This window comes from Acanthopagrus latus, chromosome 19, assembly GCF_904848185.1.
Source record: "Acanthopagrus latus isolate v.2019 chromosome 19, fAcaLat1.1, whole genome shotgun sequence".
Classification (NCBI taxonomy): Eukaryota; Metazoa; Chordata; class Actinopteri; order Spariformes; family Sparidae; genus Acanthopagrus; species Acanthopagrus latus.
The window spans coordinates 14,562,432-14,580,382 of record NC_051057.1 but is presented as its reverse complement, the minus strand read 5'-3'; the positions used below and the strand labels follow the sequence as shown (position 1 = coordinate 14,580,382).

General features: G+C 42.8%; 2 protein-coding genes across 2 annotated transcripts; one reads left to right on the top strand and one right to left on the bottom strand.

The window, feature by feature from the left end:
• Positions 1–471: 471 nt before the first annotated feature.
• rnf6 (ring finger protein (C3H2C3 type) 6) lies at positions 472–5,910 on the bottom strand. Its single transcript, XM_037079816.1, has 4 exons — positions 5,767–5,910; positions 4,508–4,663; positions 4,153–4,317; positions 472–3,688 (listed from the first exon to the last, which is right to left on the bottom strand). The coding sequence occupies exons 2-4, from the start codon at positions 4,647–4,649 to the stop codon at positions 1,836–1,838; spliced, it is 2,160 nt and encodes a 719-aa protein (XP_036935711.1). The 5' UTR covers positions 4,650–4,663; positions 5,767–5,910; the 3' UTR covers positions 472–1,835.
• Positions 5,911–7,307: 1,397 nt separating this feature from the next.
• cdk8 (cyclin-dependent kinase 8) lies at positions 7,308–16,764 on the top strand. Its single transcript, XM_037079817.1, has 13 exons — positions 7,308–7,790; positions 9,197–9,272; positions 9,744–9,854; positions 11,519–11,659; positions 12,599–12,656; positions 12,743–12,874; positions 12,993–13,136; positions 13,899–13,968; positions 14,173–14,245; positions 14,434–14,531; positions 14,724–14,802; positions 14,940–15,098; positions 15,690–16,764. The coding sequence occupies exons 1-13, from the start codon at positions 7,663–7,665 to the stop codon at positions 15,813–15,815; spliced, it is 1,395 nt and encodes a 464-aa protein (XP_036935712.1). The 5' UTR covers positions 7,308–7,662; the 3' UTR covers positions 15,816–16,764.
• The last annotated feature ends 1,187 nt before the right edge of the window (positions 16,765–17,951 follow it).

Below are 17,951 nucleotides of genomic sequence, written 5' to 3'. Positions count from 1 at the left end.
TCATTTACTCTCATCACATTGTAACATAATACATATTTCAAAAGTTGATTTCCATCTTATTAAATAGGAACAGAATAAATATTCACTTCTTAACTGAGTGGCCACTATCCTCTCCAAGTCTCCAAGGTGGGCACCAGCTGAACAGAAGCTTTCTGAGAACCAGGTTTACTGGGACCTTTCCTTCAGCACCCACACACACACACACACTCACATGCACACACAATTCAAACATACACACTTACCCCACTCTCAGACATACTGACATATTAGACTGCGTCATTCCTGCAGTTTTATTAGTGACATGATAACTGCAGAGATGCTGTAGCTCCTGTGTTCTGTTGTTGATGCACAAAGTGACCCTGGTGGCAACACACTTAACTAGGCGGCTAAATAATCCACCTATGCTACACTAGAAATGACCAATATCTGTGCATGTTAATGTCCAAACAAACCTTAAAACGCGTACAGGAATATCATATTACTAACACTGCCTCATTCAGGTGTTGCACTAGTACTGGAACTGAAATAGACTGCGACCATTGCACTGTGACAGACCCAATTAGAAAGAGATGTAGAGTTAACGGATTCTCGTTAGCAGAAAATGCCATTTTGGAGCCAGAGTTACAGCAGATGCTCCAAACATCAATTTCCCAGCACCTTTCTCATGACCAACTTCAACTGGACAACTGTAAAAATGCTGTAATTTTTTTTTTCTAAGTACAAGTTCCAGGTTTTTGCTCAGCAGATGTATCAAGCCAAATACTCTTTGCAACTTCATGACACAGATCCCAGGGTGTCTGTTGGGTATTGATCTGGAAGAGCAACATGAACCAACAGGAAACAATGTTTTCATGGTAAACAAGGCTTTGTTTTTAAGTGGAGATGATAATCAGGCATTACAATGTAAACAACAATGAACAACAAAACAAACAATACTGTCTTTTCTCTCCATATTGCACAACTCATACTAAATTACAACTTGGAATTCCTGATTATCACATGCCTTCTGTATTTCACTGAAATTGGGCTGCCCATACAGATAATTTTATTGACTTTAAAGTGGCTGCTTTTAGTGGGTGAGTTTAATGAATGAATTCTGTATTGCAATTATATGGGACAAGTTCATGGAAATGGTTGTTGTTGTTTAACAAACAAACTCTACTAGATGTACAGAATAAAACTTAATTCAAACTTAAATTCGTATCTCACACATTCCAATAAATCATACATTTCTTTACCAACTTTAAAGGGACACTTTAAAATGGATGTCAAAGCTTTAAAATGGTGACTGTAAAAAAAGAAGAAAAGAAAGACTCAAGGTTTCCTGCTTCCATTCTCAACAGTTGAGGAGCGTCTTGCTTCAAAACCCTTAAACACAAGCAGTGGTGAATTATTTACAGCTTATACTGAATAAATCAAGTCTAGAAGTGATCTGCGTAGTCCAGCTGTGACAAAGAGACGTCACATGAATCAGACATTAAAGAGTTAAAGTGAGACTAGTCAGCAGCGGCTACAGGAGCTCCTTAAGCATTAATGCCATCCATTGACATGGGCCTCTGAAGCTTTGTGACAGAAGCCAGTGAAACGGGTCACAGGAAGAAGAAAATAAAACAAGTTGCTGAAAACAAAGAGTCTAAAAAAATAAAGTTTTGTTAATTCTCTGCATTTATAGTTTCTTTTTTTCCGCACTTTTGGTTCAACCTTCTTCAACTTCAACACAATGGATATTTTCAAAGAAATTTAACCATGAAAGCGCTATGTACATGCAAAGCCCACTTGGGTCTGCTCAGTTCATCTAGCCAGGAACGTCATAGTTATGTTTGTGAGCAAATAGGTCAGTCATGATGCACTGCTAGTATGGGCTGCCTACAGATGGGGCAGGTGTTGTTTTCAGAGAGCCAGCGGTCGATGCAGTGGATATGGAATTCATGGGAGCAGGGCAAGCGACGCAGCTTGTTGCCCTGGGCATACTCATTGATACAGACACTGCACGCACGACCCAGCTCCCCCTCCAGGCTGGCCTGACCATAGGTACGTGTGGATAGATTGTCAATCTGCTCTTTGGTCAGGCCTCTAGGGTGTTCATCATCTTCCTCATCATTGAGCAAGAAGAAATGTGCCAGCCGCAAGATGGGTAGAGTGCCGTTCTCTACCAGATTGTTGGTGTCTCTGCTGGTGGCCCGTCCCTCTGTGGTGCTCACTACCCCACCACTGAGCCTGGCCTGTCCACCCTGATCCTCTTCACTTCCCACCAGCCCCACCCTCTCCTGATCTACTGCACCTGTACCAACCTGGCTAGCTGCACTCTCATTTGAATTCAGACGACTAGTTGGGCTGGTGTTACTATTTGTACCACTAGCATCTGTGTGGTTTGGTGACACAGTTTCAGAATCAGCCTCTGTCTCCATTAGAGAACTCAGCTCCCCAAATCCGGTCATGATCTGGCGCAAGATGGAACGCAAGGCGGTGGAGTTGGGCTCTCCAAGGCCCGTCTCACTAATGCGCCTCAGTGGAATCCGGATAGTGCTCACATAGGTGCGAATCCCAGCTCGCTCAGAGCGGGAAATGGTGCGTCTAAATCCACCACTGTCACTTTCAAACGTGACAGTATTTTCAGCAACGCGGGCACGAGAACGCGTTCTACTGGCGATGCTGTCCCGATCGCGGTTTTCACCAGGTCGAATCCTTCTCACCTGCAGGTCCAACATGATGGTTGGGTGCCGTCGCACCGCTGAACTTCCTGATCCTATCACGTGCGATTCATTCTCGCGCTCTCCTGTCTCGACAGCTGGCTCTGTAGTAGCTGCAGGTTCTGCTACAGCCTCCCCTGTTTCCATGGAAACAGAGCTTGTGCCACTGCCTGGCTCAACAGTGTGGATGCTAGAGCCACTGATACCAATACTTGATGGAGGAGTGGTACTGGTAGCAGGTATTCTGTGCAAGGGGGACCGGCTTCGCCTTGACAATCGGGATGAAACCCCGCCCCCAGCTGCAGCCCTGCGTGCACGACCACGTGATCGAGTCCTACTGCCACGTGATTCATGTCCAACTGCTGGGGCCTGAGATACAGACTGGGGTGACACACGTGGACAGTTTATAGAGGCAGACATTTGATCACTGCCCTGCTCTACGTCTGCGTTCGGGGCTTGTTGTTGCAAAGGTGCAGTTTGATCAGGAGGAGGACTGGGAACAGTAGGAGGTGGTGCTAAAGAGTGCAAAGTGGCACCTCTCCTTGGAGCAGCAGTTGGGGTGGCCACTGGTGCAGGAAGTGCAGGGGGGCTCATAGAAAGAGTAGCAGTGCTGCTGCGTGTACGCCGTGTCTGCATCCTCCTACTGAGGGCTGGGCGGGTGGTGGGGTATGGGGTTGGCCTTGGCGTGGTTGAAGGGCGAGGGTTGGAGAAAGAAGAAGCCGTGCGTATAGAGGTTGAAGTTGTGTTTGGGGCAGTCACTGGCAGCTCTGCAGTGTCCGCAGTGTCATTATGCTCCCCTGGCTCAGGCTGATCATGGTTGATGTTGATTTCAAGACTAAAACGAAACTCTCCACTGTTAGGGTTGGTCCGGCTGACAGCACGCCATGTCTGGTTGCCACTCTGCCCACTGCGAGTAGCATTACCAGTGCGTCTGAAAGTGTTAAGCCACTCCAGTAATGAGTCACCATTAGAAGTTTCTGCTCCGGGCTCCGTACCCCCTGTGAAGACAAGCATGGGTAAGAAATAAGACTAATGTGTATTCACCTAAAATCGATTTTCTTGTGTAGGAAAATGCAAAACAAGAAATTTGCTTTATCCCAGTGACCATCTACTGTTTCCTACCTTACTCACAGCCGGCACTTCTACAGTATTTAGTTCCAGGCTAAACTGGCCTAACAGTATGTGTTACAACCTTGTTTAAATCTTGGCAAAGATGATGCCAAGCTAAAAAAAAAATCTATCTATCAATATCTGTGCTAAATAATAGAAAGTGTCTTGGGAGCGTTCTGTATTTGTTATGATGAAAGTCCAGTCCTAAAACATTTTGCTGTAATCCTATGTGGTGATTTTTGTCTTATTAGTTAGTCAATAGTGACTTCATCTGAGCAATGTGGTATAATGACTAGTGAAAGCCAGACTTGGAAGGATCAGACAGAGACATGTCACTTGCCCTCTTCCCTACCTGTGCCTCGTCTCCCTCCAGCCCCTCTCTCGTCTCCCTCACCGCTGCTGCCCTGCTGTTCTCCAGAATCAGCAGTCTGCGAGCGCTGCTCAGGACGGGGCTGAGATGACATGCGCTCTTTTGCTCCATCAAGACGGTGCCGGAGCTCCTCAGCAGTAACCTCTCCTGTGAAAACATATGGACAGCTGTGACTCCAGAAGAACTATCCCTGCTCCTGTACTGACAAGCAGATTGTCAGTATGACCTAATGCACACTTTGTATGTGGCTGGAATAAATGTGAGGTATTTATGTGATGCAAGGATAAATTCACATGTAAATCTGTTTGTTAACATTGCAAGATGTTTCTGTCCTCACCAGGCGTGCCAAGCAGGTTGCTGTCTCTCATTAGGCGGTACTCCTCCTCACTCAATTCATTAATGAAGTGATAGTATGCCTCCTCCCGTCGAAGACGCTCTGCCTGCCTCCGCCGTTCGTCTCCCCCACCAGGAGGGTCCATCACCGTGAAAAGTGCTGACAGACAGATGAGTGAATGTGTCAGTCAGGGGTGGAGTGTGATCTTAAGATACCCACACAGCTATACATTAAGCATTCATAAAATAGAATCTGATGCCACACAGAGCTCCTGCAACTGTTAAAGTGGACATGTTCATATGGCACTTAAATATGTTGCTGAAGAATAAAACAATGACAATTAGTCCTTCTCATGGAAACCTGCAGCAATATGTCATTAACGCCCTATAATGTATTAAAACTAGAGCCTAAATGCAATGCATTTAGAATTGTTCGATTAACTCTGGCACTAATCTCAGGCCAAGGACGACAGTTAAGACAACGCCATCCATTTTATATCGAAAGACACCACCAGTAAGAGACTGAGTAAGGCTACAGTAATTTTGCTAGCGTTGCTAACGTTAAGCCCGATGTCTAGCGCCGTAAATTCACCCAGTTTAACATGTGGATTCATGCTCAATTCATTCACAGTAAGAAACAGCCCCTAGGCACCCTAATGGCAACGTAGTCTTCATTTAAGCTAATATTAGCCAAGTTACAACAGTAGCTACGGAAGGCCATGTTGAAAGCAGGGGAATAAAGCAACAAAACTGGCGTTGTCATCCTGGTTAGCCACCAATCACCGGCCTAGGGTTAATGACAGACACGCCAACCGTCCAATCACTGCTCTACAAAGGTGGTACATGATAAACTAAACGGAGGACTCCTCCATGTAAACGCAGGGCAAAGAAGGAAAGACAAAGAATCTTGTCAGCTTTATGACAGAATTAAATGATAGAGATGTTAGCGCCAGACGATGATGAAGTGCGCTGCCGCCCAGACACAACAGTCAGTTTAGTGGACCATTCAAGGATGCCAAGTGTCATTTTGAATGCGCAACGCTTTAGTTGCTAACCGAGCACTAGCAAATTAGCACATCTAGCGAACAGCAGTCCGTCGACACTAGTGTTAGCTGACTCGCGAGTGAGCTGTGAAGATGAATAACTCTTAAGATAAAAACGTGACAAACAGTTTTATGGAACAGTCAATGTACACAGACCGTAATACTTAACCTTAGAAAAGTTTTACAAGAGATGACAATGACATTAAAAGGAATTTACTACCTGACAAAGCAGCGGTAATATGGACGGTTTGCTTTGCTCTCCCTTCTCTCTCAAACCAAGATGGGACCAGTGGTGCTACATTACACTGTCCGTCAAAACAACCTCCCCTGGCCACATTAGTTCCTAGGTGGCTCAAAACGAGATACATTTGAATGCCATCAACACATTTTCACTAATATTTTATTCATTTCTGTGGAACTAGCTGATTTTAAAGCAGTGACATTTTTCAATAGCAAATTGTGCGTTATGGAGAGAAGTAGACTACCTACAACATTTTTATGTGAAGTCTTAACAAATGACTCTTAAAACTTCTGAATTAATTAGAGTTTTTAAAAAGTTTATTACATATTTTATTCAATAGCTTAAATAAAGACTTTTCCATAAGTAAAAGGTTTTGGTTCTTTTCTGCCCAAGCTAATGAGCTACTGTCTAAAATCCAAAAGCAGGGCTTGTAAGTACCAGGGATGTCCAACATAAAGTAGTGAAAAGAAAATGCTAAAATTATGATGAAAGAATGGTAAGAGTTACAATATTTACTTGTGTTATAGTTGAGCAGCATTAAAGTGTACTATATTTGTGTTTTTTGGGGTTTCATGAGAGTATCTCTATGAAAATTAAGCATAGTATGTCAAAATAAGAAGTATGTGTATATGTATTTACATACATTGTTGTGCTTTGGGATTAGAAGTTCCTCCTTGTTTCAGATATTAAAGTATTCTTCTGACCAGGACCACTCAGGATGTTGTCTGTTTTGTTTGTTTGTCACACCCATGTACGTGTTTTAAGCCAAAACAGCCTTTGGGACATCTTGATGATATGGAAGTTCCCAATGATTCTCAATATAAAATGCTCAAGCATACTGGACTGTTTTGTTTGGTATCTAACACAGCAATGCTACAATAGAACAGGCCTACCTTAGGTTGATCATATTTTCTTTTGGCAACTCGTAACCTCCAGATGGTTTTATTTGTGCTCCAGCTTTAATTTCAAATCAAATTTAAAATTCAAATCAAATTTAAAATTCATTTTGTTGTCAGATGTCTCTAAATTTGGCTACTTATTACTACACTGTAACACATATTTATATAGATTTATATTTTCTCATCCATTCTGGTTTTTGAATGTTCTAGTGCATTTCTATGGCCATTAAGGCACTTTGAATTGTCTCTGTACTTGAAGGTTGCACTTTAAAAAAAGCCATTTCTAAGAATTATTTCAAATTATAAGCATACCTTAAGGAATAAAGTGCTAAAATTGAACCCTCTGATTCGCTATTATTAAAAAATATGATTAATGTGCTCTGTTATGCTGAACAAAATGTCAAACATGCAGAAATGCCTCCATGCTCCTGTATTATAGCATTGAAACAAGCCACAACATGGCAGGATGGGTATGTTATTTTAATATAATGACTGCTTATAATAACAATGATTGAATAAACATGCAGGCAGGACATCAGCTGTAATTTTTTACGAGTATGAATATCCACGTGGTGCATTCTGTCTGCCTATTTTCTATAGCTCTTTCTCTACTGCGGGGCTGCCTTCACGACGTTTTACGACAGTGCCGTGCGCGAATACGCCATCGCTACCGAGTGAAGTGCGTCTCTTTGGAGCAGATACCGGCTGAGAGAAACGCAGCAACAAGAGAAAGGAATACATTTCGTGCTCGTTTCCCACCTGGACTACCGCCGAGCGACGCGCATCCCCTCCGGTACAAACAATTTGACCCGAAAACTCGATGTGGAAGCTGGGCTGAAGAGAGTAAAGGGCCACGCTGGGGAAGGCAACTAGCCGAATTACCAAACCGAGCTCGCTGGTGTAGCTTAGTTGCCTCCCAAGCGACGCTTTAAATAAAGGAAGGAGCGGGTACACACAGCCCAAACGGTGGTGAAAAATGGACTATGATTTCAAAGTGAAGCTGACCGGTGAAAGAGAGCGTGTCGAGGACCTGTTCGAGTACGAAGGATGCAAAGTGGGAAGAGGCACCTACGGTCATGTATACAAGGCGAAGAGAAAAGATGGGTGAGTTGATGACCAGCAAGGCCTCTAGCCGGTGAACCCTTCGACAGCCCCCTTCCTCTCCCGTATGCGTCTTAATTACCTCTCTCATTTTTCTCCCACCAAAGGCTGGAATCGTGCGCCACCGGCAGAAGAGGCACGTCGTTAAGACATTTTATGTAGAGAGATGAGTGTGAAGGGCAGCTGATAGATATTACCTGCACTGTCAGGACGCTCATGAGGCTTAGTGGCGGCTGTGAGAGCACTGACAGATGGCTCAACACTGTGATTCACGTCTGCCTTACCTGTGTTGTTGTTGTGGTCGAAACATTTCCCAGACGACTCCTTTGTCCCATGCTGTGGTCGTTATTTTATTTGGTGAAGCTACTGTAGCGTTTGCAGGTGATGTGGTGAATGTAGGATGCAGCAGGTGCATGTGGAGGCACTTTGTAATGATCTTAAAGTTAATATCTCCACACCAACTTGTTTGAATTCTGCCATCACCTGGAAGGCTATGTGTAAATAGCTAGAAACTGATCATTTGTGGAGTGATCGGGCACATTTAAGTTGATTTTTGTGCTTGTACACGGTAAAGCTAGTCTGCCTTTTGCAATGAAACACTATTTACTCGATGTTTATAATCCAACCTGTAATGTATAATCGTCCATGCTCTTTTTGTGTCCATAAAATTAACCCCACCTTCATTCCCTTTTATTCCCTTTTTTAGTAATTCTTGCCTTTCAGTCGATAGTAGAGATGTCATGGAGTAAGAGAGGAAGTGATGCCATGAAATGACATGCAACAAAGATCGATGGATGGACCCTACAACCATAAACCCTTGGCACCAACCACCTTCATTTCTAAACCTCTTATTTGTTTCCCCTTTCCCACTTTATCTAATGCAATCTCTGCTGGGGAGAGGTGAAGGCCGCATGAGCTACCAGGCCCGTACAAGGCCCATTATCACAGCCCCGGACACACTGGCAGCCGGAGCCACAGAAAAGAGTCCTAAAGTGTTTAAAGATGTTTGTGTTCACTTTAGGAGGCTGCTGTTTATGAGACTCTGTGAGCTAATTTGCGCTGCAGCAGTTGGATGAGGCCTGAGGAGGCACAAAGCATGGGTTTATGAGATGATTTAGGCCAGGGGGAGGGAGGGGTTGTAACCGATTCATTCAAGTGAGAGCCAGTCCCGGTGCTCTGTTTGTCCCTCGCCAGCTGCCAGACAGGGCCTGTTTCCTCTCCCCCTCTATTGTTTTGAGCCTCAGAGGTGAGCTTGATTACACAAATCTGGAGGTAATGCAACTCGGCCTCTTCACAGAGTCCCTGTGCCAGCTGCCAAGTGCCCCCCTTTATGTTTCTGTGCAGACAGCTCTCAGGGGGCCCGCAGTCTGGTCTAGTGTTGATGTTGCTCTGCCTCTCTCTGTTTGTAGGAAGGATGATAAGGACTACGCCCTCAAGCAGATTGAAGGCACTGGCATCTCCATGTCAGCCTGCAGAGAGATTGCAGTAAGAACTGCTTGGCTTACTATGTTCCTTTTGTTTGGTCTCTGTTAAACACTCTCATGCCATTCCAAGGTGGTTTATGTAATGCTCGAATCACCTTCACAAAGTAGCTCTTGTTAACTAAGCAACAGACAACTCAAGAGCTACCGAGAACGTCGGAAGGAAAGTTAGGAAATAGACTTTAATGTAACACACACAGAGGGCGAGACACAAAACCATTTCATATTCAAAGTTAAAACAATCATATGTTTCAGAAAATGTGTTGTTGCACGTCATTTTCATGGCATTGCATTCAGATGTACAGGTGATGTGTCCACCCTCCGTTTGAATTATTAACGGCAATCAGCACAGTAAATTCCTCAGTCCACAGTTAATGCATGCATTATCCATTACACATTAAATGCCTATTTGTCATTCATGATTTCTGCCATGAGAGTGTGTGGTCTGTCTTCTGATTGGGTCTGTGTGTTGCAGCTGCTGCGGGAGCTGAAGCACCCCAATGTCATCTCGCTGCAGAAGGTTTTCCTGTCACACGCAGACCGTAAAGTATGGCTGCTCTTTGACTACGCCGAACACGATCTCTGGGTAAAATGCACACACACGAACACACATACGCACAAGACACATTGGAGCTGCATGGCCTGATTTATCAAAAATAAAGCAGTGAGGATGCATGCCGATATATCTCTATATGACACTTTTTATCATATCTATGTTCATTTAAATGATGACACATGAATGCGCTGCAGCTTCCCACCCATTTATGTGATAACTGAACTCTTAGTTTTGCTCACAGTTTAAAATCAGGTTATATTTTTTAGGGATGCATGATATATATATCGGTGACAAATGATTGTCCTGATATTGTCAAATTTAAATGTTGGTCTCTGTGAAAGTGGAGCCAACAAATTGAGCCAATAATATGAAGCCATGTTTGTTTCAAGTGCAGCATCAACACACTCCTGTACAGCTGGTGCCTGTTTACATCTTTGCTATTCACCCAAAAATTCAGAGAAGAGTAAGCCCTAGTCCGCACATACACAGTTATCTTATTTACAAAGCCTCAAGTAAACATTCATAATAAAGTGATGGAAGTGCTTATAATGTTTTGCTGACAAGTTATCCAAGTAGATTCTTAAAAGAGCAGTCGCATACACAAGTATACAGTCTGCTTCTTGTTTGCAATGGCACACCATCCCAGTGCAGATGAATGAGCATAGGATATGCGTTTTCAGATATGTTGTATGAACAGGGATTTTTTTTTTCTGAAACGGTGTTAAAATGCTCATCTGGACAGAGATTTGCCTTTCAAAACTCTGTGTACGTGTAAACGAGGCCTTAGAATAAGCAAAGAGGAACAAGTGCAATTCGCTGTTGTTGCTCACGACATCAAACTGTTGCATTTGGGTAGAGTCACTCAGTGCAACCAAACATGTTGGGTTTTTTTTAGATAACAGAGGTTGCACGAGAACTCCTGCACACTGTATTACTTACAAAATGATATTCATACACGACAGTTCGGTACTAGACCTTCTACAATCAAACATTTTGATGCAACAGATGTTATCTGAGCTGTTGAATATTGAATTATACATTTTTGCTCAATGCATCCTGTCCTTTCTTACCCTCTGCCTGTGAATTAACGACGTTATTTTTTGTAATGCAAAAACATGAAAGTATTGGTCATCTTAACAGTATCAGCCATGCAAACTAATTTATTACAGTTTATGCATATCAGCTGAAAATAAAAAATATTGTGCATCCCCTGCAATATTTTTATGCCTTCTGCTGTTTCTTTGTATGTATGTAAACATTTCCCTTCGACGGACAAAAGCACAGACATTCATGAGTGCAGAATTACTCACATTGCTGATGCATATATACACATTCTCCATCAGGCAGTCGGAGGGAATGAGGCTAAAAATGGTGCTAATTATGCATTGCGAAGTCTCATTAAAACACACACACACTCACCGAGGAGTATTCAACATTTCTTAGTCAAGCCTCTTCTGCATTACAGTTGGCAGGGTATCAGAAGTGAGTTTAAATGCCATTTACTGCCACAAAGCTGCAACTCTCACATTCCCCTCCCAGTGAAGTGGAAACACATGCCACAAACATCAGTCTCTCGCTTCTCGCACAAACTTACACTCGAGAACACACAAGTGTAGCAAAAGACACAAAATGTTGAATTTCAGTCATCATGTGGGCACACACACCACAATTACTATTATCTTGTCTTTCTGTAGCACATTATTAAGTTCCACAGAGCGTCCAAGGCCAACAAGAAGCCACTTCAGCTGCCCAGGGGAATGGTCAAGTCTCTGCTCTACCAGATCCTGGATGGCATCCATTACCTCCACGCCAACTGGGTCCTCCACAGAGACCTTGTAAGAGGATTGGGAGGGAAGGGAAGGAGAGGAGAGGAGGGGGAGAGAGAAAATATTTGGGTAGAAGGGGAAACAAGGCAACAGTTGATGAGAGATTGGAAGATTGTTATTAGGCAGAGAATCAGTCAAAGGCATGTGAAGCTGAGTCAGCCTCAATGTAATGATGAAGTTTCACATGTTTTAAATGTGCAGATTAGATTTGGTGCAAAAGAATTTCTCTTATCCAAAATTATCCACAGAATGTGAAGAAATAACAGTTTTGAAGTTATGGCGAGATATTTACTTAAGTAAGCATGTCAGCCGGCTAAATCCATAGCTCCTGTGCTCCTGGTGTAAGCACTCAGCACAGGCTCACCACCTGGACTGCTAGCTGCAAGGCTAAGTGAGCTAATGGCAGCTACAGGTAGGTGTTTTGAGAACTAATTCACCAGATGGTCAAGTTTTACATACTGCACCCTTTTTAATTTTTTTTGTAGTTATTCTTATTGACTTATATGTACTTTTGCACTTGATGTTGTAGTTGTTTTGGTAGAAGGTTGTCACATGTGAGCTGAATTGTAAATTTGTGTAATTGTGTTGATTGTGATCTGAAGACAAACCTAAACACTTTTGTAGTGTTGCAGTTGCATCCGTAACATCTTAAAAAGAAATAAAGTAGAATTTTTTTAATAGGTTTTAACTGATTTTTTGCCAAGTTTTCTGCCATTAACTGACTAAATGAGAAGGAAATAGTAACCCTCTGTCTTGTGGGATGCTCTGGGTTTGTCTGGCCACTAGAGGGCGGCAACAAAGTTTTAATTTATACACGCCATATTCATGATTGTACTTCTACAAATGGGCCAAACTACTCTCAATCAATCTCAGTTGATTTGTTGTAAAAAAAATTTATATAAATTAAATGTGGAAACAAATTTTGGTATGTCTCTTGTCCTCCCTCAGAAACCAGCTAATATTTTAGTGATGGGGGAAGGACCAGAGAGGGGTAGAGTAAAGATTGGTAAGTATACTGTCTCCTTTTAAAAATGTGATGTCAGTTGTTCACTGTTTGCTTTTACTTTACTGATTATAATGTCAATCTTGCAGCGGACATGGGGTTTGCCCGTCTCTTCAATTCACCGCTGAAGCCTTTAGCCGACCTCGACCCCGTGGTGGTCACCTTCTGGTACAGAGCACCTGAACTACTGCTTGGGGCTCGGCACTACACCAAAGCCATCGGTGAGAATCGTGCAACACCATCTGTCCGCACAGCTTTCCAGCTTCTTTGGACATGTGCAACCAGTTCTGCTGACTTTGGTGACAGCTTTCATTGGCTTTTGCTCTGCTTCTCTGTCAGACATCTGGGCGATTGGCTGCATTTTTGCGGAGCTGCTGACGTCTGAGCCCATATTCCACTGTCGCCAGGAGGACATCAAGACCAGTAACCCATACCACCACGACCAGCTGGACCGCATCTTTAACGTCATGGGCTTCCCTGCTGGTGAGAGTCCAGTGGGACAATTTTCCATTTTAAATCATTAATACATACTGAATTAAGAATCATATACATAAAGTGTTTCAAAAAGGGGATGGATTATTTGTGGCATTTAAGGAAGTGACAGCTTCTGTTTGACCAAACAATATATTAAGGCTATTCAGCTGCTGTTATACCAAGATGCCAAATCTGCTGTGTGGCCCTTTTCAGTGGAAAATGCTGTGAAAGGATAAGCACTTTCTGTTTCCAGCAGAGGCAGATTCTTTCGTCGGTCTTTTCTTTTCTGTTTTTTCTTCAGGCAGTAATGTGATCTGTAGGCTCTGAACATCAACTGACACGATAGATGAAGCCAAGTCATCAACAGAAACTTTCACTTGCAGGGCTACATTTGGGCCTATATTTTCCAGTTCACTTAATCTGCTTCTCTTCCTTTTTTCAATCGCTGCTGCTCTTGTTGTGTAACTCACCAGCCTGTCTGACGGATCTTTGTTTTGATTTTGCAAGAAGCCGAGCCTTACAAATTTGCATCGTGGCAAATTTTAACAATCCCTTTGTGCTGTTTTAGCATTTTTTCTAAGAAATTTACAGTTATGTAAAAACGACTCAGCTCAATTTACTATTGTTGTAACAAGGGCTTGTCAAGGGGAAGTCATGAGTGTTTGTGCTTAAAAAACGCTGTAATCCAGATCCCTACAACCTAAATAATCTGTTCTTGAAGGGAGGGAGTGTGTGACGTCGCGTAATCCTGTCTTTCCCTCATTTTGACAGATAAAGACTGGGAGGACATCAAAAAGATGCCAGAACACTCGACACTGATGAAAGACTTTAGGAGGAACACGTGAGTCTGCAGAGCATCGCTGTCCCAGTTTTTCTTCAAGATCAGAAACAAAGTTGGAGCAAAGCAAAAGCACCATGTCTGCTGGCAAAAAGACGTCTTTGAGTGTTGTACACAACTTGCACTTGTTACTGTGTAATATCTCTCTGTTCTTATGTGGGGTAATTGCACCAAAGGCATGATATATTTTCTCCTTCTCCATCACAGATACACAAACTGCAGCCTTATAAAATACATGGAGAAACATAAAGTCAAACCAGACAGCAAAGCATTCCACTTGGTGAGTGAAAATGCCTCTGTATTAAAGCAAATGCATGTAATTTACATAAATTAGACATTTTATTGCTATTATGAAGACAAATCCATGACTGCCATGTAGCTATAGTTCAATTCCCCATAAAGCAAAGATTGGTTTGTCATTATGCGCCTTGTGTTAATGGTGCTAACATTTACTTGAATTCAATAAAGCTCCAGAAGCTGTTGACCATGGACCCCATCCGTAGAATCACATCCGAGCAGGCCATGCAGGACCCCTACTTTTTGGAAGAGCCTCTGCCCACCTCTGAGTGAGTGCCTACACACACACACACACACACACAACCATACATTCAGCCTGTATCCACTTTTATTTTTGTTGTGCAGCTCCTTCAACATTAGTCACATGACCCACTGCAATGAAAAGGTCCCTTAGCTAATTGGCATTGAGTCACAGGAATAAATGTTTCAAGTTGACAAGCCTCTTTGCATTTTCCCTCCAGTGTGTTCGCAGGCTGCCAAATTCCCTACCCCAAGAGGGAGTTCTTGACAGAGGAGGAGCCGGAGGACAAGGCAGACAAAGTAAGAAATCCATGTCCCACATTCTGTCTCGCTGCAGTCATTCAGCATGAATATACATGGAAAGGTGAAGGGATGCATTGCAAGTAGGTAGCAAATACACAACAGGCCTGAACATCATCTCTTATTTGTACCATTAGAAAAACCAGCAGCAACAACAGGGAAATAACCACACGAATGGGGCGGGGCACACTGGCAACCCTGACAATAGCCACGCCCAGGGCCCGCCTCTGAAGAAAGTGCGAGTTGTCCCGCCCACCACTACCTCAGGTGGCCTCATCATGACCTCAGACTACCAGGTAGGTTTCTCAACTCCTCTCTGTAACTGTAACATCTGTAAAAAGAACTATGAGAGTTGGTTACTTTTTACTTTAGTCACATTATATAATTTTTCTGTAAGTAACACATTTAGGACTACGTCTTGTTCATGTAATTAAGCAGCTGGCAACCAGTGTAACAGTGTATTACTGCCTCTTACAGGACATCATGTTAACCCTCTTCTATGCAATTAAACATTTGTTCCATGTTTCATTTCTTTATGTTTCATTACATTTACTCAAGTGCTTTTTTTGGGGCATAATACATTTTATAGGCAAATATTTTACTTTTTACTCACTACATCAATTTTATAAGTTTAGTTACTGGTCACTTTACAGATTAAGTGCTTCTTCAGAGCCAAAATCACATTTAAGTTAATTGATTTTATTTGCAATCACGTAAGAAGAAAGATTTCGATCATTAGGAAAATCCTGAATACATTTTTATCTGATTTTCTTACCATATCGTGCAGCACCGTTGCACAAGGGGGCACTATCGAAAGGAGTGAGCCAAAGCTTTGACCAAAGAGTGTAGCTGACAGGATTTAATGATTGTCTTCCTCCTCCCTGCAGCGCTCCAATCCACATGCTGCCTACCAGAACCCTGGACCAAGCACATCACTGCCCCAAAGCAGCATGGGATACTCCTCTACCTCCCAACAGCCGCCCCAGTACTCCCACCAAACCCATCGCTACTGAGACACCCCTCATACACACACACACACACACTTCAACATACGCACATATACACGCATACACAGCCCTCACATTGCCCACCTGAACGAATGTACTGAGGGATGTGGGGATGTCCAAGGCAACAAATCCCCTCTTCCCCCATCCCACAGAGGGCACTTTGTCTGCAGCAGTCCGTTTATTCAGAATGGCAAGAATCTACACTTCTTCAAGATAACACACACAGTAACCCCAGTATTGGACACACCGCTATAGAGCAAAGCCTGATGGTGGAGGGATGAGAAAGATGATATAAGAGTGGAACCAGCCTGTTTCTGTTACTCGGATGTGATCAAACCAGCCAAGAGAAGATGGCTCGGTTTGCGGGGGGGGGGACACATGTTAATCTGTTGTGTCATCTCCTCCCCTCGTCTTCTCCACCTGTCTCCACACCTCCACCTATGCCCTACCCTCTTCCCGTCAAAGTTTGGATGAGACTGAAAGCTGCTATGTGACTGCCAGCGGTGACAGAATCCCTGTCCGACTGTCCTCCGGTCTGTCTGTCTGTTTGTTTGTCTGTCTGTTCGTTCGTTCATTTTGTGTGTGTGGCCCTGTGAGGGCCTCAGCTGAGGACTGAACTGAGCTGCTGTGAAGCATGCTGGGAGGATGTGGAGCCCCCACAGCTGTGGCATTGTGGGTTTTCAGAAAGGACAAAAAAAAAGGTGACAAAAAAGATTTTAGTAGTTTTATTAATTAATCTGTTTTCATGTTTAATTTTTTTTCCATTGCAAGAGTGGCAAAGCAGCTTGCGCTGGCTGAGCGCTCAGCTGCTGTATGCTCTGAGCAAGCCTTACAACATGATGACAAAACCAACCAATCGCATGGAGGATGGCAGATGGAACATGCATTGTACTGTATTGTATTGAAATATTTTACATGAAGCAAGTATCCTGACAATAAAAATGGAAAACATTGATATTGTTCATATATTCCACAAGCAGCTGATGAGTGATGCAAACTTAAGCATGTATTCCCCTTTTGCAACTTTAATGACATCTTCCTTCTTTATTTATTCTGCCATTTCTGCCTCACAACACTGGAGCTGCTGTCTCTTTCACAAGTGTTCATACAAAGTGCAATAGCTGGAGGGAAAAGTGGGTAAAATTGTTGGAAGGATCAGTCCAATGGTGCCATTGATGTGGTGATTGCATCCAGTGTCAAGGAAAGCTCACAAGATCATTTTTTTACTTTTAAACCCTTAATTGCCCTTTGCTTATAATTAACGTTTGCTATGTTTTTTAAGACAGCCAACATTACAATAGCTGTTTACTTAAAGAACTATACTGTATGATATAAGGCTGCACAAAGAGATTATTTTTTATCACAGGTAAATCTAACAATTATTTCGCAATCATTTCATTAGTTTGTCCATAAAAGATCAGAAAGTCATTTTTCCATAGCACAAGTTGAAGTCTGATCAACAGTCCGAAACCTGCATATATTAATAAGGAAAAGCAGCAAATTGTCCACTATGATAATCTGTAATCAAAGAACATTTGGCTTCATTTCTTTGAAAAATTACAATTCTCAAAATCGTAGATCAAATTAAAATCTACAGTTTATCTCTTACATGTACAGAACCTCAGACTGCAAAGTCTTGCATTTGCTGTAAAGTCCAAGTGTGCCAGTGTAGCCTTTTCTGTCTAAACTGCCCCCGCTTCATGACACATTCATGTGTGCTCTGGTATTCATGGCTAAATCAATTATATATGTTATGTATACTGGCAGCTGTCTAACAAATGCAGGCGGCGGCTTCCACCCCTTAGAATAGAACTGCATCTTCAATATTAAAACTCCCTTCCTTTTCGAATGGACTAAACCCAGTCTACCAGTCTATAGAGGCTATTTTCTGCCCCCTTTCCCTTTTTTGATGACTGTCATCCCCTTCAGACTGTTTTTGTCTACAAACACACCTGGGAGAGTAAGCTCAGATCTAAATTTAGCAAGTCCACTTATTGAAGCTCTTCCTGCAGGATGCTGGCCCATCTATTTCAGTCTGTTATACAATACTATCCCAGCTCTTTCTCAGCATCACTGCCTGAAGCATGTTAACTAACCCCCTAACAATCTCTCTATCATGCAGTTTTCCGCTTTTAAGCGTTA